This window comes from Triticum dicoccoides, chromosome 6A (assembly GCF_002162155.2).
Source record: "Triticum dicoccoides isolate Atlit2015 ecotype Zavitan chromosome 6A, WEW_v2.0, whole genome shotgun sequence".
Taxonomy (NCBI): domain Eukaryota; kingdom Viridiplantae; phylum Streptophyta; class Magnoliopsida; order Poales; family Poaceae; genus Triticum; species Triticum dicoccoides.
The window spans coordinates 573,301,469-573,323,686 of NC_041390.1; the positions used below are offsets into that span (position 1 = coordinate 573,301,469).

The 22,218-nt window shown below is 49.5% G+C and overlaps 1 protein-coding gene across 1 annotated transcript; it reads right to left on the reverse strand.

The window, feature by feature from the left end:
- Nucleotides 1-9,464: 9,464 nt before the first annotated feature.
- On the reverse strand, nt 9,465-12,902 carry LOC119318062 (lysM domain-containing GPI-anchored protein LYP6-like). The gene is made up of 5 exons (XM_037592567.1): nt 12,033-12,902; nt 11,087-11,204; nt 10,828-10,989; nt 10,712-10,743; nt 9,465-10,065 (listed from the first exon to the last, which is right to left on the reverse strand). The coding sequence occupies exons 1-5, from the start codon at nt 12,811-12,813 to the stop codon at nt 9,776-9,778; spliced, it is 1,383 nt and encodes a 460-aa protein (XP_037448464.1). The 5' UTR covers nt 12,814-12,902; the 3' UTR covers nt 9,465-9,775.
- Between the last annotated feature and the right edge of the window lie 9,316 nt (nt 12,903-22,218).

Sequence of the window (22,218 nt, forward strand, 5' to 3'; positions counted from 1 at the left end):
AGCATTATAAGATGATCCCTCACTAAATTTCAAGGTATAAGTGTTCTCCCTGAGTATGCACGTGCCAGTGGTTATGCACGTGCCAATTGTATGTCAATCGCCCATGCGCAATTGCGTGCTCGTCATTTCTATGCAACCTTTTTTCTCAAAATTTTGTCATCTGGTCGCTCACACGTTGATCTCACGTAATTGCATGTCTGTCATCCGTGTGTAACTTATTGTTTTATTTAAAATATATTTTATTTTCCTGCGGATCACCTAAAACTAGTTATATACACTAAGAAAGAAGTAAATGGCCCCAGACTAGGTATATGCAACATTAGTCTTGTTCCAAATTTTAAAAAAAATTGATCAGAAAGTGACCTTCGGTTTTCTACTACCCGCTTCCCCTTTTTAGCAGTTTTTACGACATGCACCAGGAAGCTCATTTTTAGTTCAACCAGAGATGTTCTTCAATTTATTTTTTTATTATCTTGTGTCAAAATTATGTGCTCAAAGTAATACAACCACACTATATTTCTTTATGCATTATCTTATGTTTCATGGAGACACACTCCACACCTGGGAGCGTTAACACGGACACTGATATATTTGTCAGGCCAAATACAAAAAAAAGTATGACGGTGCGCATGGACACTCCCTCGCCGCCGCCGCCTCCGCCCCCGGGCTCTGTTGGTGCGCACGACGCTGGCTCGCCTCCTCTACCCCTGCATGGCCCCATCACCATGACTTCCCGCGGGCGCCTGGCCGCGCCTCCTCGGGCTCTTCCCGGCACTCCGCCGGTCGCGGCAACGTTGCTGGCTCCGATGACACGCGCCGCCGTGGCGCCCCTCCGGTGCGGCCCTGGCAGGGTGTGTTGGGTCCGTACCCTATCATGGGCGTGGGGTCCCGGAGGGCCCCAGTCCACGCACGGTTATCCTCCGCTGCTACGCTCCATGCCGGGTTGGGCCCCGAGGCGCAGCGTGACCAGGGCCATGACAGGCAGACCGATCAGCGTACTCCTGATCCTCGGTTGCTTTTGACCGGGTCGGCGTCCATTCTTGCCTCCTCGCGTGGATGCTCACCCAGCCCCGTCCGGATCGCCCAATGCATGGGCGACACTGATCTCAGGCCCACCCTGGAGGCTGCCATCCCCCCGACAGTGCCTGCCCTTGATGATTCTGCTGTCCCTTCCCCTCCCTTTTGCAGCCTTCCCCCTCGGGTCCTGTGACCAATGAGGCCGCAGGCGATCCCTGCCCGCCCACTCCCGAGGTGCGCGCCAGCCCCATGGACCCCGTCTCTGATCCCGTGACGATGGAAAGTGCGTTTGTCCAATCCTCCGTGGCGCCCGAGGAGGATCCGGCCTTCTCTCTTGGGACCCATGACCCTCCAACCGCATCTCTTCCCAGGCATGCACCGGCTGCGGCTGAGCTCGCGCCATGTCCTCAAGGCATGCATGCACCGGACCCTTCGCCTTTTGCTGCCGCGCCTTCAGGCCCCAACGGTTACTTGGATTCCATTCGAACTGCCTTGGCGCCTATCCTCCCCACCCCACCCATGCGCCGCAAGTGCGGCGCAATCCCGCCTAACTTCACTCCGAGACGGAGTGGGCGCATTGCCACCGCTGATCGTGGCCTGGATTCCGAGAACAAGGCCAAGCGCGTCCTACTTCTACGTTTGGGCCTGCTTAAAGAGGACGAGCCCGTTTCTGCTTCCATTATTCAGCGCTACACCAAGCTATTCGAGGAACCCCTGGCGATGGATGTCGTGCAGGCATTCGCTGACTTTTATGGTTGGCATGTACCCCTTGAGATGCTAGCGAACCTTCCTTCGCCTAGCATAGCTGTAGTCTGATCGTCCGGCTTGGCTGTGTTCCCTGTGCACCAACCCTTTTCCCGTGTTGAACAACATTAAAATTGTGTTCTGGAACGTGCATGGCCTGAACTGCCGTGCCAGGCGCGCTTCATCCGCAGTATGGTTTCCTCCGCTGCGCCGTCATCATTTGTCTTCAAGAAACAAAGCTCTCCCTGGTCTCGCCTGATGTCGTTGCCCAGACTCTGGGTCCTGAGTTCGCCGATTACTACTGGCTGCCTGCGGATGGTACGCGAGGCGGCATCATCCTTGCTTGGCGAGCGGATCACGTCTCCCTCTCTAACCGTGTTGTTGGCTCCTACCACGTCTCCGCCACCGTGATGCTTGCCTCGGGCGGCCCCCCTTGGTGGATTTCGGGTGTCTATGGGCCGCAGGCCAATGCGGATAAACTTGAGTTTCTCGCCGAGCTCCACGATCTTCACTCCATGATGGCCGGCGCTTGGATCATTGGTGGGGATTTTAACATGATCGCGTGCACCGAGGACAAGAACAATGACAGAATTAACCACCGCATGATGATCCGGTTTCGTCGGCTCATCTCCGACTTGGCTCTCCGTGATATCTACCTTCAGGGCCGGAGATATACCTGGTCAAACGAGCAGGTGATCCCCATCCTCGTTAAGAACGATCGCATCCTTTGCACCGTGTCTTGGGTGACCTTATACGCGCACTGCTCTCTGCGCTGCCTGGCCTCCGCGGTGTTCGATCACTGCCCGCTCCTACTTGAGTGTTCGCCTCAAACTACCTCAAAGCGGCGCTTTCACTTCGAGAGATTTTGGATCAAGTTGGACGGATTTCACCAGTTGGTTGACGAAGCATGGAACTCTGTCGCCCCCGACGTCGACCCATTTCGCACCATCTACTTCCGCCTCAAAGCTGCTGCGCACCGGCTGCAGGGCTGGAGTGCGCGCACCGTTGGCCATGTTTCCACGCAAATCATGCTTTCTCGTGAGCTCATTCTTCGGTTTGACACCGCCCAGGACTCCCGCCCGCTTGCTCCACATGAGGCTTGGCTGAGGCGCGAGCTCAAAAGCGCCTACCTCGGGCTCTCCTCCCTTGAACGCTCGATCGCCCACGAGCGGGCTCGCTTCTGCTGGCTCAAAGCTGGCGATACCAGCATAGCGTTCTTCAAAATCCATGCGGCGCATCGCAGCAAGAAGAATGCCATCTCCTGCCCGCGTGTGGGAGACGCGATCGTGTTCGATGACGAGGCCATGGCTCGGGCAGCCTTCGACCATTTCACTTCCATCATCGGCCGAGCTGCCGCACGCGATTTCAGCCTCAACCTTGGGGCCCTGGACCCCATCACTTCGACCTTGCTGAGCTCAATCGGCCGTTCACCGAGGACGAGATTTGGGCTGCTGTGAAATCGCTCCCGCTCGGCAAAGCACCTGGACCGGATGGGTTCACCGCTGAGTTCCTTCGGGCATGCTGGGGCACTATCGTGGGAGACATTTGTGCCGTTTTTGACAAGATCTTCTTGATGAATGGTTGTGGCTTTCAGAAGTTGAACCAGGCTCTGATCACCCTTCTCCCCAAGAAGGCCGATGCTTCCAGCTTGTCTGACTATCGCCCCATTAGTCTCATCCACCTAGTTGCGAAGATTTTCGCCAAGGTCCTGTCCCTGCGCCTTGCTCCGAGGATGGCGAGCCTCGTGTCTACAAACCAGAGCGCTTTCATCGCCGGCCGCGGCGTCCACGACAACTTCTTGCTGGTCCAGCAAACGGCGCGGTTGCTGCACAATCTCAAAGCACCTCGGATCCTCCTCAAGCTTGACATTGCTCGTGCTTTTGACACGGTCTCCTGGCCTTTCCTCCTCGGGACGCTCTCACACCTGGGTTTTGGGAGGAGCTGGTGTGCTTGGATCTGCATGCTGCTCTCTACTGCGTCCACCCATGTGCTTATCAACGGCAACCCGGGGCCTCCAATCCAGCATGAGCAAGGCTTGTGCCAGGGCGACCCTGTTTCCCCCATGCTATTCGCCATCGTCATCGACACCCTTAACAGCCTGCTCCAGCATGCCGTCTCCAAGGGCGTCCTTCAACGGCTCACCAACAGACATGCGGCCTCTAGCATCTCCCTTTTTGCCGATGACGTTGTGCTCTTTTGCCACCCGGACCCGGCCGAGTTGCGCACCATCCGCAAGCTCTTGGACACCTTTGGCAAATGCCTCTGGCCTTTGGACTAGTTTTCCCAAATGCTCGTCTACGCCTATCAGGTGCCCTCCTGAGGTGTTGCCCGACATTGCTTCCACCTTGGCCTGCCCCATCAAGCACTTCCCGATCAAATACCTTGGCTTGCAACTGTCCGTGCGCAAGGCCTCCTCTTCTGACTTGATGCCCCTCCTCGACAAGCTCCTCCTCAAGCTCGCAACGTGGAAGGCCGCGCTGCTCAACTGAGGCGAACGGCTCGCGCTCGTGAGGCATGTCCTCACCGCAATGCCGACCCACATCCTTATGGCCATGGCTGTCTCCAAACCCATCTTGCGGCGAGTCACCCGCACCATTCGCAACTTCCTCTGGCAAGGATGCAAAGACGCACGCGCTGGCTGTTGCCTCGTCAGCTGGGCCAAGGTCTGCCATCCTGTTGAGCTGGGCGGTCTCGGCATGCACGACCTGCATCGCGCCGGCATCGCGCTGCGCACTAGATGGCTCTGGCTACAGGCCATGGACCCGACGCGCCCATGGCGCCACCTGCGCCTGCCGTATGATCGCGAGGTTCAGCAAATCTTCAGAGCTTCTATGGTCTGGACGCTTGGCGATGGCAATACTTGCAGGTTCTGGACGGATCACTGGCTCCACGGCCAATCTATTGCCGAAATCGCCCCCACCCTCGTGGCCATGGTTCCGCGTAGAAGGAAGCGCACGCGCCTCGTCAGCGACGGGCTGCGCAACCAGGGTTGGATCTCAGACATCACCGGCGCCCTTGACCCACTGGCAATCCTCGAGTACGTCGACCTTTGGCGCCGCCTGCGGTTGGTTTCCCTCTCATCCGCTCCGGACGCACTCTCTTGGCGTTGGTCTCTGACGGGAGTTTACACTGCCAGCACCTGCTACACCGCCCTGTTCGTTGGATCGATTACCGCACCCTTCTGGAAGCTGATCTGGCGTAGCTGGGCACCGCTCAACGTCAAGTTTTTCCTATGGCTAGCTTCTCAAAACCGATGTTGGACTGCCGATCGCCTGGCTCGCCGCGGGCTGCCGCACCCTGCCGCTTGCCTATTCTGCGACCAGGACGATGAAACCCTGCACCAAATCCTCACCGGCCGTGTGCTTGCGCGTATCACCTGGCACGAGGCTCTCTCGTGGTGTAGACTACCGATTGCACCACCGGATGGCCAGGCTGAGCTCTTTGAATGGTGGTCCACTTGCACACTGGCCGCTCCATCCTACTTCCGCAAGGGCTTCGCTTCTTTGGTCACCATAATAGCCTGGGCCATCTGGAAGCACCGGAACAACATCGTCTTTGATGGCATGCAACCTTCCAATGGCGAACTCCTTGCCACGATCAAGGACGAGGCTCGACGCTAGGCTAGAGCCGGCGCCCGAGGATTAGATAGGATCATCCCAGTAACCTGATCTCTGTACCCTGGGGCTGAGCAACCCCCTCTCTCTGGCTCACCGGTCGCCCTAATGTCGTCTCCTAGTGTACGGCTATCAGGGTTATCAACAATGTACTCTCTCTCTCTCTCTCTTCTATCAATGGAATGATACGCCACAGTGCGTATTCGTGAAAAAAATACAAAAAAAGTAAGCAACCAAGTAGGAGACAAGACAGCCCAACACACTAAGAAAAAAAGATACGGAAAAAAAGACAGCCCAGCACGAGACAAGCTTTGGGAAGACAAAGCAAAGGAAAATCAGCCCACTAAAGAAAAGCGTCGTACGCCCACATGAACGAAGAGGAAAATCAATCGATCAGGGCAGGCCAATACGCACCATGCTGACGTTAGTCGACTGAGGGCATGTACAGTGGTTGATAAGACAGTCTTATCTTAAGTCTTACATGTAATTTAGAGATGACAAAAGAGTTTGTCTACAATGGGTTATATCTTAGCCTTATCTTCAATAACTAGCAATTTCTTAAAATATGATGAGACAAATTATGCTAAGAGATCATCTCTTGTCTTATCTTAAATAAAAGAAGACAAACCTTTTCTTACGAGTTCTCCCTCCTCTACCTCATCATTTATCCTACGTGACATTCTTAAGATAGCACTATTGTACATGTCCTGAGTCCTGGTTATATCCTTTTTTATTTGAGGGGAGACGTGCGCCTGGAACGTACGGATCGAGTCGGCCTTGTTATTGCTTAGCGGCGCCGATTGATCTATATTGATTGATTTGGTCAAGGACGGATCTGCACAGTTCACCCCTCCGTACGTAAATGAAAGCATGATTTTCGAAATGTTAAAGGAGCAATCTCTGAAGAGCATTGAACCTGGTCCAGCAAATTATGTACTGGACCTGGTCTGTTTATGCAGTTAGATACTACGAGTACGTGGAGAACACCATTATTATGTTGCTTGACATGTCAGGCGATGTTATAAACACAGCATAATTAAGTGCAATTTATCTGGTACTAAAATAAGCAGTACAAAGTGACGTGATAGGCCTCAATCGGGCTCAGAAATAATTAAACTTCCGATTGTCAAGTAATAAAAGTAATTAAGTGTGAGTTAACTAATTCGGTAGCCCTTCATCATTTGGATAATAATAGTGGCAGATGTTGTCAAGATGACGGATTCGAGTATGTTGTTGTTCTACTTTATAAGATTCTCAAGAATAATCAATAAAATAGCCGCATGCATCTCCCAGATACAAAGGCCGGGGTCATCCTCCTTCTCTAAAAAAACTAATTTGGTAGACCAAGACCCAAGGAACCAGGAGCCGGCCGGTTCATCATTTTTCTTTGAAAGTCACCGGTGCCTGTAACAATTGTTTTAAGTGTTTCTTAATCAACGTAACTACTCTTTTCGTTTGAAATTAACTGTCGCAAAATGGATGTATCTAGACGTATTTTAGTTTTAGGTACATCGATTTTTGAGATAAGTAATTCCGAACAAAGGAAGTATTGTTTAAGTGATCGCCGCATTGTTCTAGGTACTACAAGACGCCGTATGTGCCATGCGACCAGCCCAGTTGCAGACGCACGCGCAGGGACGAAAGCAGGACGTTTCAGTCCGTACGTTTGTGTACGTACGCTCGTAGTTGAGCTCCTTAATTAATACTGTCAGGATTAAGTAAACAAACTGAGTGCGGAGTTGTTTGTTCTTTTATTTATAAAGGATGAGTGCGTAGCTGGTTCACTGAACGTCCCGCCGCTGTCTCCAGTCTTTTAACCCCGGCTCGCCTCATCGCTTTAACCAGGGTGTTTTATTACTTTAGAAAAACTACTATAAGAGATAGGTAATGGCCACTGGACGATCCCTATCAAAGTATCAAGGACCAAGGAGATAGCGACGCTCCACTGGGAAGAAAAACAATAACGTAACATCAAATGCATAGGTGAAGGAAATATAACTCTGGTTTTTCTTTTGGGAGATGCCGAGGACTCAAAACGATAAGAAAGCACACGCTTTTTTATAGATGGTGAAAAGGAAAACCACTCCCATTTTTACTGTGGTGCCAATATATTCCGACGCTCATAACATAACATAACCTAAAATGCATAGGCGAAGGAAGCACAACGCCGATTTTCCTTTTCTTGAGATGCCGAGGACTCAAACGATAAGAAAGCATACGATTTTTATAGACGGTGAAAAGGGAAACCCGTTTACGGGAAACGAAGCAATGCGGGTGCACGAAGCAGGGGAAAAGCAACGGCATACGTGACCGCGCGAAATGGGCCGCTATACTTGTTTATGATCATAGTGGAGATCGGAATTTCGGAGCCCTCGCCGGTGTAACGAGTCGCCATTGGACGGCTCGTCGCGGTCTCGGCAGCGGAAGCGCGCATTTGCCAGCACTAGCTAGAGTTGTTGTATTCTATAGTCTACACTTGTAGCCGGCAAAGAACATGGATGAAGCACGGCGGCGCAGCACGAAACCCTAGGGGTCCGTCCGGCGCCGGCCAGTCGCCCGAGGACACGTACGTGCGGTGCGGTGCCGGTCAGGTCAAGCGCACAAGCACGGTGGCGGAGTGGAGTGGAGTGTAGTGCAGTCGGGTTGGGCACGTAACAGGCCATCGACGGGACAGGGATCGTGAGTTGTTTTCTCACTCGGGGAGTTGATCGCACTTGGCGTAACCAATACACCACTAGGCACTAGCTCGTGTGGGCATGTCTGAATTTGTTCATAGCAAAATTGCACGTACTGCTTACCTAGGTTTGTAGCGTTAGGAATATTATACAAAGATGAAAAAAGGGTTACGCAAGAAAAATACAAAGATGAAAAAAGGGGTGGACAACTGTTGACCAGCTTGTGGAGTGAGGGATGGATGGCAACCATTACCAGATGTGGATAGCGACCACGTACGTCCGTGTGGAGGCGGCATCGGCATCGGCATCTCAAGGCGATAAGCCAAATCACCCCCATCTTCTAACCCAGAGCGTGCTTATCACGCCCTTTAGCATAAGCGGCGAGACATCCTACAGCAGTAAGCGGCATTATTCTCTCCGCAGAAAGCCCGCCCTGCACCGTTGGATATACCTTGCGTGTCGCTGATTTATATTCCGATCTGTAACCACCATGCATTGCATGCATGCGTCGACCGTTCATCGATCGATCGATCTCAGCAGGAAATTTCGTCACAAGGATCAATTCGATCGGTTCTGAAGGGGCGTTCACTAGTTCTGGCCAGAGTCAACAGCCATGGTGGGCGGTGTGTCACGTTGTGATCTGCACATTTGCATGGCCACATCAAGCCGGGGAAAGCGGCACGATACGCTGCACATCCCAACCGACGAACGAATCCGCCGGGAATAGTAGGAGCGTAGCGGTAGCTAGGAGGACCACCTCACCACCGTATCATCAGGCCGGCCGGCACAAGTGAAATGCCATTGCTTTTTCTGTGCAATCCGATGCCCGTCTCCAGGCCAAACACCGAGCAAGTGTACATTTTGGTACTACGGTTCCATGATGAAAATGTGCTCAGCTGAAAGCTCCATGTTAAAGCGTCAGAAGCTCGATCCGCTAGACAGTGGGGGTGGGGGATTTGGCTGGTCCCAAAGATGAAGTCAAAGCGTCAAAGAGAAGGAGAATAAGAAAATCAAAAGAGAGAGAGAGAGAGATCAAGAAAGCAAACAGCACATGCATGACTCCTCTAGAACTGCTTTGCACTGGCGCAATCAGTGCATACACTGAGAATTTATCTTTTCCGATGAAGCAAATGTGATCTTCATGTGTCTGCGCCTCTTGATGGCCCGAGTGCATGCATGTACCTCCTCTTAGGTGCTGGTTAATCAATCAAAACAACAAAGAGTGCGACTAGGTCTCAGTCGAGTCGACTGAGATTTAACCAAGTCTTAATCAAGTGACATACTGGTATATAAGAAGAAAAAGAAGAAAACTAAAAAGAGTTTTCTTTTTACGAATCTCCATGCAAAATCAAAGAAATGTAGCATCGACTGAGACATAACGAAGTTTCAGTCGACTGAGACTTAGCAAAACTCAAACAATAAAGCTCTCTCGTATCCTTGCCAAAAACATGATCATTATCCGGTGGTCGTCCGCAAAACATATCCTACTAGATGCTGCTTACACACAACAACAACTGGGAGATCTCGTCTCAATGAGATAAAGTCACACGTGAACGTGATGATGCCCCTCGAAAGAACAAGGAGCTGCATACGAAAAACATGGCCATCATCATACTGTCCACTTACCTCACAAAATGATGTTACTACTACTACCGCTGCTACTACTACCAGTTGTTTACAGTTACAGAAAATACAGCTCAAAAGAATTTCTTGAAGTGGTGCGATTCACACATGGAAGTGCTGGAGAAGAAGGCACAAGATGAACCCGGATAGGATTCGCTGCGGTTTGCTCATCGGAGGCGGTGGTGCCTTTGAGACGCTTCCGGCGGGGCCATGCGTCGGAGAAACCTTGGGGAGCGTGAAGGACCCTCCGTGCTCCGACGACTTCGGCGGGGGCCCCGCCATGACGCCGCCCGCTTCTGCGGGCACGGGCGCGGATAGCGGGGCAAGAGAGGTCGAGTAGTCGCGGTTCACCGTCGTCGGTGGGTCTGTGAGCAGAGGAACTTGGTGCGGTCCTGCACCGTATGAACTGTCAGAAAAAGGAGATATGCGAAGATAAAAACTGGCTGTGATGATCGGATGAGCTAGTAAAATTTAAGAGCATGGAACATAGAACAAAGTGTGTTGTTTCCGGTGTTTCAGTTTGAAGATCTCGTGAGTTTTCAGGTGTGCTGTTTAGAACTGTGTAAACTTTGTTCATGGTTAAAGCTTTACTATATTCATCCAGAAAAAAGATATGTTGGTCACTTCAGAAGTGCAATTGCATGTAACCGCGGTGCAATGTGCAACAGAAGTTGTGTGAATTTAGTTGCAACATTTGCTCCTTTTTGTGTGTACTAATGATACAGTTTGGACATTGCCACACAAATTGTGGAGTCTTTCGTATCTACAGATAGATTCTGGGGATACAGTTTGCACACTGCAGTGGATGCTTTGAAAGGGCAGTGTCAGTTGCATGGAGCGTTCGGGTTCAGAACGGAAATTGCCAGGCTTTTTCCTCTAAAATGCAAGCATTTTCGAATTGAAACCTTTTTTTCTAATGCTTATAGTTTGCGCGTAGTCTATCACATAGTTTGTGCAGAGTCTACAATGGAGGAATGGAATGCTGTCACAGCCTTGGGTCTGAATCTGAAGACAGAGGATTACAGCAACAGGAGTTACCTGGGCATGTCGGTTGAAGACCAGTGTCCAGCCTGCGAATTAAAAGGTAAGATACACCAATCTTGATTGCAGAAAACAGCAATAAACTGAAAAGCGTTCTGAAACACATTGCTTACAGTGTTGTAATAGTCCCATTGACAAAACCTCCATAGCTGCATGAAGAGACATTGCAGCCTGCATTTGTGGCGTGGGTGCTCGCGTTGCCGAGCAGCACATTGCTGTTACTGCACTGCGTGCTCGGGCATGATCCTGACAATGAAGCCGGTGTGCAGTATAAACTGGCACAGAAGGAAAGACAGGGGTTACAGCAATGATCCATAATATATTTCGTCAGTAATGGCTTTGTGAACTGACAAGTTGTAAGCTGAATTTTACTTGAGATTGCCCGGCCCACAGCTGCACTGCACACAGTTGCCTGCGGTAAGTGCATAGGTTCCATTTGCCACCAGCAGTCCATGGTCTGAAGCAGTCTTTGGAAATGATGATGCACATGCTGGACATAAAGATAAAGGATGACCATCATCAGAAAAAAGATTAAGCAAATGCTGATGTTCAGAAAAGAGCAAACAAAGGTCTGTTCAGCTGTGGAGTCGCAGAATCAGTAATCGGTAAAAGCAGAGCATACAAAAACAGAGATGCAACTTGAAGAATTGAGTACACTGCGTAATAGGTTGCTTATGTTATCCCATGGATACACACTTTTGAACCTCAAACATGATTGAAAGGGGATAGATCAGCAATTCATCATATACTGAACAATGTGCTAGTGAATATCTTATACGCGGCTCGAAGGTCCGTATCAATCACCTGCTATGTACATTTGAGAAAACTTATGCAATGGACCACAATGTCATACTCCCTCCGTCCCGAATTACGCATTTTAGTGTTGGATACTCGCTCTGATCCATATTACTTGTGGATCAGAGGGAGTGCATCCGTATCTAGACAAAGACAAGTAATTTGAGACGGAGGTAGTAATAGTATACAAAAGTATTAACTCCTGACCTGAATGCATGCATTTCGGCCTTTCCCAAGCAGTGATAGTTAACTGAAAGTGCCAAATAAATAAAAACTCTGCTCTACTGTACGTGTCCAACAGTGCCATCATTAACAGAACTTCGGTGGGCACATGACTCTCATAGTTAGAAAACTGAGGCCATTTCATACTACATTCCATTTCAAAGCAATGCAGCATGACGATCTCATCTAGTAAACCGAGATCACTGACACTCCTAGTAAATGAATCAACTAAATCATCCTTGTAAAATGTGTGTGGCATGTGCATGAAAAGAGCAGCAGTTTGATCACGCGTAGTACTTACCTGGCAATGGGATGGCGAGGATGTCGCCCGGCGCGGCGACGGGGCTGCCCATGGCGTTGACGTTCATGACGTCCGTGACGGTGGTCTCGTAGGCGGCCGCGACGGCGGGCACGGTGTCCCCGACCTGCACCACGTAGGAGAGGTACACGGCGGGGAGGTTGCTGTCGGTGGAGTTGAAGCAGACGCAGGGGAGCGGCACGACGAGCCGCTGGCCCGCATCGAGCGGCGCGTCGGCGTCGGCGTCGGCGAGGCCGTTGGCGCCGCGGATCTGGTCGGCGGAGGCGAGCCCCGCGAAGACGACGTCGGCGACGGTGGCGAGCGTGTCGGCGGGGCGCGCGGCGTAGCGGACGGCGACGGACTTGCGGACGCCGTCGGCGCAGGCGCAGCGCGTGGGCACGCGGAGGAAGAAGCTCATGGGCAGGATGCGGTGCGCGGCGCCCGGGGCGGCGAAGTCGAGCGCGTTGGCGGCGAGGAGCGCGGCCGGGTCGGTGGCGAAGAGCGCGGCCACCTCGGAGACCTTCATGTCGGCGTAGAGCGTGTAGCCCAGCAGCGCCGGGCAGGAGTCCGACCCCGAGCACGGCTCGATCGTCGTCTTCGCCTCCGACGCCACCACGACGATCGCGACCATCACGGCCGCGGCGAAGATGGCGGACAGCCCCATCGTCGTTCGTTCCCGAGAGATGCCGCTTGCTTCCTTCCTCGGGCCGTGGAGCTCACTGACGACTGAGGTGAACTGTGCGGCTCGTGACTCTGCGAGAGAGAAGCGTAGTAGTGGCAGCATGCATGTGTAAGCTGCGCAGCCGAGGAAAGCAGAGCAAATCGATGGAGGCGTGGGCTGCTTGTCAGTGGGAGCGGCGGGGCTGGCGCGTCGGTGCTCGTGAGCAATGGCGGGAGGATCAGGGGAGCTTGTTTGCTTTTGGCAGCGCTGGGAATCTGTGCCAAAACCATGGGAGGAGGGAAAGGTGGCAGAGAGACCGCCACTCGGTTGCTTTGCCGTTTGGCTCCATGGCCGGTGGGGCTCGGCGGTCCTCTGGTCCCATGGGTCGGTGATAGACGACGGCTTTGCGCGAGGTTGCCGAGAGCTCCGGTTTTTCTTCATTTTGAAAAGGAAGAGGTAACCATGTAACGGTTCGGTAGCGGAGAGAATGGCGGTGGCTCGCCGGCCGGCAAGCAACCAAATCCGCAAATGTTGCATCCTAAGAGCAACTCCAACGCGCCGCTCAGACAGACCGTGGGCTTGATCGTTTTTAGTCTGTTTGGGTTGGCCGTTCGTGACACCCAAACAGCCGGCCCATATTTGCCTGTGTGACCGGCTTGACATCGTTTTTTAACAAATATACATAAATTTTTGCATAGTTTTACAAGCAAACAAAAGTAGCATAGTTCCACAACTCAAACAAATATATCATAGTTTACAAGCTGAATAAAAATTAAATTGTCTCAAATACATTTTAAAAAAATACATCTACCGGTTACCAACATGAACCCATATATACTCAAACAAATCACCGGACACTCTGTATGCAATCATCCGGATAGCTGCAGTGCATCTTCGATAAGATGAGAAGCCAATCTTTCCAAGGGCACCCTCCTTGCACTCGAAATACTTATTGTATCCAATCACCCCTTCTCGATTACGGTTGGAAACATGTCTAGCCATACGGAAACGCCGCCGGAATTGGCGACATTTGAACAATGGGTTGGTTGTGTCAAAGTAGTCCTTCCAAAGAAGGAAATGGTTGCTCTCTTGATTGCAATTCATCGCTGGAGTGTGCCCAGGATCGAACCCCGAAACAACGGTCGCTACCTATTAAGGTGGTCATGGACCAACACAGCAGCCGCCATATCCTCATCCTCGAATAAGGAATCATCGGAGTCGCTGAGAAAATTGTGGAAAAAGAACTCGTCGGCGGAGTCCATTTGTACCTTGGGGCAAACTGCCGAACAACTTGCGGGCGTCATTGAAGAAGCTGGTCGGCGAAGAGACGCCCTCCTCCCTTGGACTAGGTGGCTAGCCTGGCGGTGATCGACGAGTCGTTGGGCAGAGAAAGAAGTCGGCTGCACGGTGGTCGATGAGTCGGTGGCCAGCGCGTCCGCGTCCGCCGCCAACATTGGGGGAAAGTAGAGCTTGGATCCCATGAAGGCCACCGCCGGCGCGTTGCCGGCTTGCACACCTGGTGACTTGCCCGGTTCTTCAGCATAGACCATCGTCAACCCCCGCCTGGGCTCCACTAAAGCGGAGGCGCCCCTTCCCCTTTGGCTGAATCACCCTCTTTTGCCACTCCGATGAGTGACGCAGCCGGAAATACGAAAGATACTAGGTAAGACTATACCTCAGGGGCTCTCGGTAGTCCAGTGAGCGGTCTGCCGGACATGGGGAAGACAAAGGGATCCGTTGTGGCCGACCGTAGACTAGTGTAGTGTTGTTGGGGAACGTAGCAGAAATTTAAAATTTTTCTACGCATCACCAAGATCAATCTATGGAGTCATCTAGCAACGAGGGGAAGATGAGTGCATCTACATACCCTTGTAGATCGCGAGCGGAAGCGTTCAAGAGAACGGGGTTGATGGAGTCGTACTCGTCGTGATCCAAATCACCGATGACCGAGCGTCGAACGGACGACACCTCCGCGTTCAACACACGTACGGTTGGGAGAGACGTCTCCTCCTTCTTGATCCAGCAAGGGGAGAGGAGAGGTTGATGGAGATCCAGCAGCACGACGGCGTGGTGGTGAAAGCAGCGGGATCTCGGCAGGGCTTCGCCAAGCACCAACGAGAGGGAGAGGTGTCACGGAGGGAGAGGGCAGCGCCAGGGACTTGGGTGCGGCTGCCCTCCCTCCCCTCCACTATATATAGGGGCCAGGGGGGCGCCGTCCCCTCTAGATCCCATCTAGATGGGGGGCGGCCAAGGGGGTGGCTTGACCCCCAAGCCAAGTGAAGGCGCCCCCCACCCCTAGGGTTTCTAACCCTAGGCGCGGGGGGAGGCCCAAGGGGGGCGCACCAGCCCACTAGGGGCTGGTTCCCTTCCTACTTCAGCCCATGGGGCCCTCCGGGATAGGTGGCCCCACCCGGTGGACCCCGGAACCCTTCCGGTGGTCCCGGTACAATACCGGTGACCCCGAAACTTTCCCGGTGGCCGAAACTGGTCTTACTATATATAAATCTTTACCTCCGGACCATTCCGGAACTCCTCGTGACGTCCGGGATCTCATCCGGGACTCCGAAAAACTTTCGGGTTACCGCATACTAATATCTCTACAACCCTAGCGTCACCGAACCTTAAGTGTGTAGACCCTACGGGTTCGGGAACCATGCAGACATGACCGAGACAACTCTCCGGTCAATAACCAACAACGGGATCTGGATACCCATGTTGGCTCCCACATATTCCATGATGATCTCATCGGATGAACCACGATGTCGAGGATTCAATCAATCCCGTATTCAATTCCCTTTGTCAATCGGTACGTTACTTGCCCGAGATTCGATCGTCGGTATCCCAATACCTCGTTCAATCTCGTTACCGGCAAGTCACTTTACTCGTGACGTAATGCATGATCCCGTGACCAACTACTTAGTCACACTGAGCTCATTATGATGATGCATTACCGAGTGGGCCCAGAGATGCCTCTCCGTCATACAGAGTGACAAATCCCAGTCTCGATTCATGCTAACCCAACAGACACTTTCGGAGATACCTGTAGTGCACCTTTATAGCCACCTAGTTACGTTGTGACATTTGGTACACCCAAAGCACTCCTACGGTATCCGGAAGTTGCACAATCTCATGGTCTAAGGAAATGATACTTGACACTTAGAAAAGCTCTAGCAGACGAACTACACGATCTTGTGCTATGCTTAGGATTGGGTCTTTTCCATCACATCATTCTCCTAATGATGTGATCCTGTTATCAATGACATCCAATGTCCATGGTCAGGAAACCATAACCATCTATTGATCAACGAGCTAGTCAACTAGAGGCTTACTAGGGACATGTTGTGGTCTATATATTCACACATGTATTACGATTTCCGGATAACACAATTATAGCATGAACAATAGACAATTATCATGAACAAGGAAATATAATAATAACCATATTATTATTGCCTCTAGGGCATATTTCCAACAGTCTCTCACTTGCACTAGAGTCAATAATCTAGTTACATTGTGATGAATCAAACACCCATAGAGTTCTGGTGTTGATCATGTTTTGCTCGAGGGAGAGGTTTAGTCAACGGATCTGCAACATTCAGGTCCGTATGCACTTTACAAATATCTATGTCTCCATTTTGAACATTTTCACGAATGGAGTTGAAGCGGCGCTTGATATGCCTGGTCTTCCTGTGAAACTTGGGCTCCTTGGCAAGGGCAATAGCTCCGGTGTTGTCACAGAAGAGAGTCATCGGGCCCGATGCATTGGGAATAACTCCTAGGTCGGTAATGAACTCCTTCACCGAGATTGCTTCTTGTGCTGCCTCCGAGGCTGCCATGTACTCCGCTTCACATGTAGATCCCGCCACGACACTTTGCCTGCAACTGCACCAGCTGACCGCCCCACCATTCAAAATATACACGTATCCGGTTTGTGACTTGGAGTCATCCAGATCTGTGTCGAAGCTAGCATCGACGCAACCCTTTACGACGAGCTCTTCGTCACCTCCATAAACGAGAAACATATCCTTAGTCCTTTTCAGGTACTTCAGGATATTCTTGACCGCTGTCCAGTGTTCCATGTCGGGATTACTTTGGTACCTTCCTACCAAACTTACGGCAAGGTTTACATCAGGTCTGGTACACAACATGGCATACATAATAGACCCTATGGCCGAGGCATAGGGGATGACGCTCATCTTTTCTCTATTTTCTGCCGTGGTCGGGCATTGAGACGTGCTCAATCTCGTACCTTCCAACACAGGCAAGAACCCCTTCTTTGACTGATCCATATTGAACTTCTTCAATATCTTGTCAAGGTACATGCTCTGTGAAAGACCAATGAGGCGTCTCGATCTATCTCTATAGATCTTGATGCCTAATATGTAAGCAGCTTCTCCAAGATCCTTCATTGAAAAACACTTGTTCAAGTAGGCCTTTATGCTTTCCAATAATTCTATATCATTTCCCATCAATAGTATGTCATCCACATACAATATGAGAAATGCTACAGAGCTCCCACTCACTTTCTTGTAAACGCAGGCTTCTCCATAAGTCTGCGTAAACCCAAATGCTTTGATCATCTCATCAAAACGGATATTCCAACTCCGAGATGCTTGCACCAGCCCATAGATCGAGCGTTGGATCTTGCACACCTTGTCAGCATTCTTAGGATCGACAAAACCTTCCGGCTGCATCATATACAATTCTTCCTTAAGGAAACCATTAAGGAATGTCGTTTTGACGTCCATTTGCCATATCTCATAATCATAGAATGCGGCGATTGCTAACATGATTTGGACGGACTTCAGCTTCGCTACGGGTGAGAAGGTCTCATCGTAGTCAACCCCTTGAACTTGTCGATAACCCTTAGCGACAAGCCGAGCTTTATAGATGGTCACATTACCATCCGCGTTTGTCTTCTTCTTAAAGATCCATTTATTTTCTATGGCTCGACGGTCATCGGGCAAGTCAGTCAAAGTCCATACTTCGTTTTCATACATGGATCCTATCTCGGATTTCATGGCTTCCAGCCATTTGTCGGAATCTGGGCCCGCCATCACTTCTTCATAGTTCGAAGGTTCACCATTGTCTAACAACATGATTTCTAGGATAGGGTTGCCGTACCACTCTGGTGCAGAACGTGTCCTTGTGGACCTACGAAGTTCAGTTGCAACTTGATCTGAAGTTTCATGATCATCATCATTAACTTCCTCTCTAGTCGGTGCAGGCACCTCAGGAACATTTTCCCGAGCTGCGCCACTCTCTGGTTCAAGATGCAATACTTCATCAAGTTCTACTTTCCTCCCACTTACTTCTTTCGAGAGAATTCTTGGCAACAAAGATCTTGCCTTTGGATCTGAGGTAGAAGGTATACCCAATAGTTTCTTTAGGGTATGCTATGAAGACGCATTTTTCCGATTTGGGTTCGAGCTTTTCAGGTTGAAGTTTCTTCACATAAGCATCGCATCCCCAAACTTTTAGAAACGACAGCTTAGGTTTCTTCCCAAACCATAATTCATACGGTGTCGTCTCAACGGATTTCGACGGAGCCCTATTTAAAGTGAATGCGGCAGTCTCTAAAGCATAGCCCCAAAATGACAGCGGTAGATCGGTAAGAGACATCATAGATCGCACCATATCCAATAGAGTGCGATTACGACGTTCGGACACACCATTACGCTGAGGTGTTCTAGGCGGCGTGAGTTGTGAAACTATTCCACATTTCCTTAAGTGCGTGCCAAATTCGTGACTCAAGTATTCTCCCCCACGATCTGATCGCAAGAACTTGATTTTCCTATCACGTTGATTCTCAGCCTCACTCTAAAATTCCTTGAACTTTTCAAAGGTCTCAGACTTGTGTTGCATCAAGTAGACATACCCATATCTACTCAAGTCATCAGTGAGGGTGAGAACATAACGATAGCCACCGCGAGCCTCAACACTCATTGGACCGCACACATCAGTATGTATGATTTCCAATAAGTTGGTTGCTCGCTCCATTGTTCCGGAGAACGGAGTCTTGGTCATTTTGCCCATGAGGCATGGTTCGCACGTGTCAAATGATTCATAATTAAGAGACTCCAAAAGTCCATCTGCATGGAGTTTCTTCATGCGTTTGACACCGATGTGACCAAAGCGGCAGTGCCACAAGTATGTGGGACTATCATTATCAACCTTACATCTTTTGGTATTCACACTATGAATATGTGTAACATCACGTTTGAGATTAAATAAGAATAAACCATTGACCAGCGGGGCATGACCATAAAACATATCTCTCATATAAATAGAACAACCATTATTCTCGGATTTAAATGAGTAGCCATCTTGTATTAAACGAGATCCTGATACAATGTTCATGCTCAAAGCTGGCACTAAATAACAATTATTGAGGTTTAAAACTAACCCCGTAGGTAAATGCAGAGGTAACGTGCCGACGGCGATCACATCGACCTTGGAACCATTCCCGACGCGCATCGTCACCTCGTCCTTCGCCAGTCTCCGCTTATTCCGCAGCTCCTGTTTTGAGTTACAAATATGAGCAACCGCACCGGTATCAAATACCCAGGAGCTACCACAAGTACTGGTAAGGTACACATCAATAACATGTATATCACATATACCTTTGGTGTTGCCGGCCTTCTTGTCCGCTAAGTACTTGGGGCAGTTCCGCTTCCAGTGACCACTTCCCTTGCAATAAAAAAACACGCAGTCTCGGGCTTGGGTCCATTCTTTGGCTTCTTCCCAGCAGCTTGCTTACCGGGAGCGGTAACTCCCTTGCCGTCCTTCTTGAAGTTCTTTTTACCCTTGCCTTTCTTGAAGTTAGTGGTTTTATTCACCATCAACACTTGATGTTCCTTTTTGATTTCCACCTCCGCTGATTTCAGCATCGAATATACCTCAGGAATGGTCTTTTACATCCCCTGCATATTGAAGTTCATCACAAAGCTCTTGTAGCTAGGTGGGAGCGACTGAAGGATTCTGTCAACGACTGCATCATCCGGGAGATTAACTCCCAGCTAAGACAAGCGGTTGTGCAACCCAGACATTTTGAGTATGTGCTCGCTGACGGAACTATTCTCCTCCATCTTACAACTGTAGAACTTGTCGGAGACTTCATATCTCTCGACCCGGGCATGAGCATGGAAAACCATTTTCAGCTCTTGGAACATCTCATATGCTCCGTGTTGTTCAAAACGCTTCTAGAGCCCCGATTCTAAGCTGTAAAGCATGCCGCACTGAACCAGGGAGTAATCATCAACACGGGGTTGCCAGGCATTCATAACGTCTTGGTTTGCTGGGGCTGGTGATTCACCTAGCGGTGCTTCGAGGACATATGCTTTCTTGGCAGCTATGAGGATGATCCTCAAGTTCCGGACCCAGTCCGTATAGTTGCTACCATCGTCTTTCAGCTTGGTTTTCTCTAGGAACGCATTGAAGTTGAGGACAACATTAGCATGGGCCATTTGATCTAGAAGACATATTGTAAAGATTTTAGACTAAGTTCATGATAATTAAGTTCATCTAATCAAATTATTCAATGAACTCCCACTCAGATAGACATCCCTCTAGTCATCTAAGTGATACATGATCCGATTCAACTAGGCCGTGTCCGATCATCACGTGAGACGGACTAGTCATCATCGGTGAACATCTTCATGTTGATCGTATCTTCTATACGACTCATGTTCGACCTTTCGGTCTTCCGTGTTCCGAGGCCATGTCTGTACATGCTAGGCTCGTCAAGTCAACCTAAGTGTATTGCGTGTGTAAATCTGGCTTACACCCGTTGTATGCGAACGTTAGAACCTATCACACCCGATCATCACGTGGTGCTTCGGAACAACGGACCTTAGCAACGGTGCACAGTTAGGGGGAACACTTTCTTGAAATTATTGTGAGGGATCATCTTATTTATGCTACCGTCGTTCTAAGCAAATAAAATGTAAAACATGATAAACATCACATGCAATCAAATAGTGACATGATATGGCCAATATCATGTTGCTCCTTTTGATCTCCATCTTCGGGGCGCCATGATCATCGTCGTCACCGGCATGACACCATGATCTCCATCATCATGGTCAATCTCATCCAACTTTACCGGTCCTTTTTACTCTGCATATTAGGTTTGTCTGAAGTCAATCTCATCCAACTTTGACCAAGTTTATACAAAAAATTATTAACTTTCACATAACAACACAATTATCATTAGATCCATCTCGGAATATATTTTCATATTATATTTATTAGATGTTATAGATGTTAATATTTTCTAATATAAATTTGGTCAAACTTAGCAAACTTTGACTTCAGACAAAGCTAATGTGCAGAGTAAAAAGGATCGGAGGGAGAACGTTGTTCCCTTTGTCATCGGTATGTTACTTGCCTGAGATTCGATCGTCGGTATCTCAATACCTAGTTCAATCTCGTTACCGGCAAGTCTCTTTACTCGTTCTGTAATACATCATCCCGCAACTAACTCATTAGTTGCAATGTTTGCAAGGCTTATAGTGATGTGCATTACCAAGTGGGCCCAGAGATACCTCTCCGACAATCGGAGTGACAAATCCTAATCTCGAAATACGTCAACCCAACAAGTACCTTCGGAGACACCTGTAGAGCACCTTTATAATCACCCAATTATGTTGTGACGTTTGGTAGCACACAAAGTGTTCCTCCAGTAAACGGGAGTTGCATAATCTCATAGTCATAGGAACATGTATAAGTCATGAAGAAAGCAATAGCAACAAACTAAACTATCAAGTGCTATGCTAACAGAATGGATCAAGTCAATCACATCATTCTCAAATTATGTGACCCCGTTAATCAAATGACAACTCATGTCTATGGCTAGGAAACTTAACCATCTTTGATTCAACGAGCTAGTCAAGTAGAGGCATACTAGTGACATACTGTTTATCTATGTATTCACACATGTATTATGTTTCCGGTTAATACAATTCTAGCATGAATAATAAACATTTATCATGATACAAGGAAATAAATAATAACTTTATTATTGCCTCTAGGGCATATTTCCTTCAGTCTCCCACTTGCACCAGAGTCAATAATCTAGTTCACATCGCCATGTGATTTAACATCAATAGTTCACATTACCATGTGATTAACACCCATAGTTCACATCGTCATGTGACCAACACCCACAAGGGTTTACTAGAGTCAATAATCTAGTTCACATCGCTATGTGATTAATACCCAAAGAGTACTAAGGTGTGATCATGTTTTGCTTGTGAGGGAAATTTAGTCAACGGGTCTGCCACATTCAGATCCGTATGTATTTTGCAAATTTCTATGTCAACAATGCTCTGCGCGGAGCTACTCTAGCTAATTGCTCCCACTTTCAATATGTGTCCAGATTGAGACTTTGAGTCATCTGGATCAGTGTCAAAACTTGCATCGACGTAACCCTTTACGACGAACCTTTTGTCACCTCCATAATCGAGAAACATATCCTTATTCCACTAAGGATAATTTTGGCCAATGTCCGGTGATCTACTCCTAGAT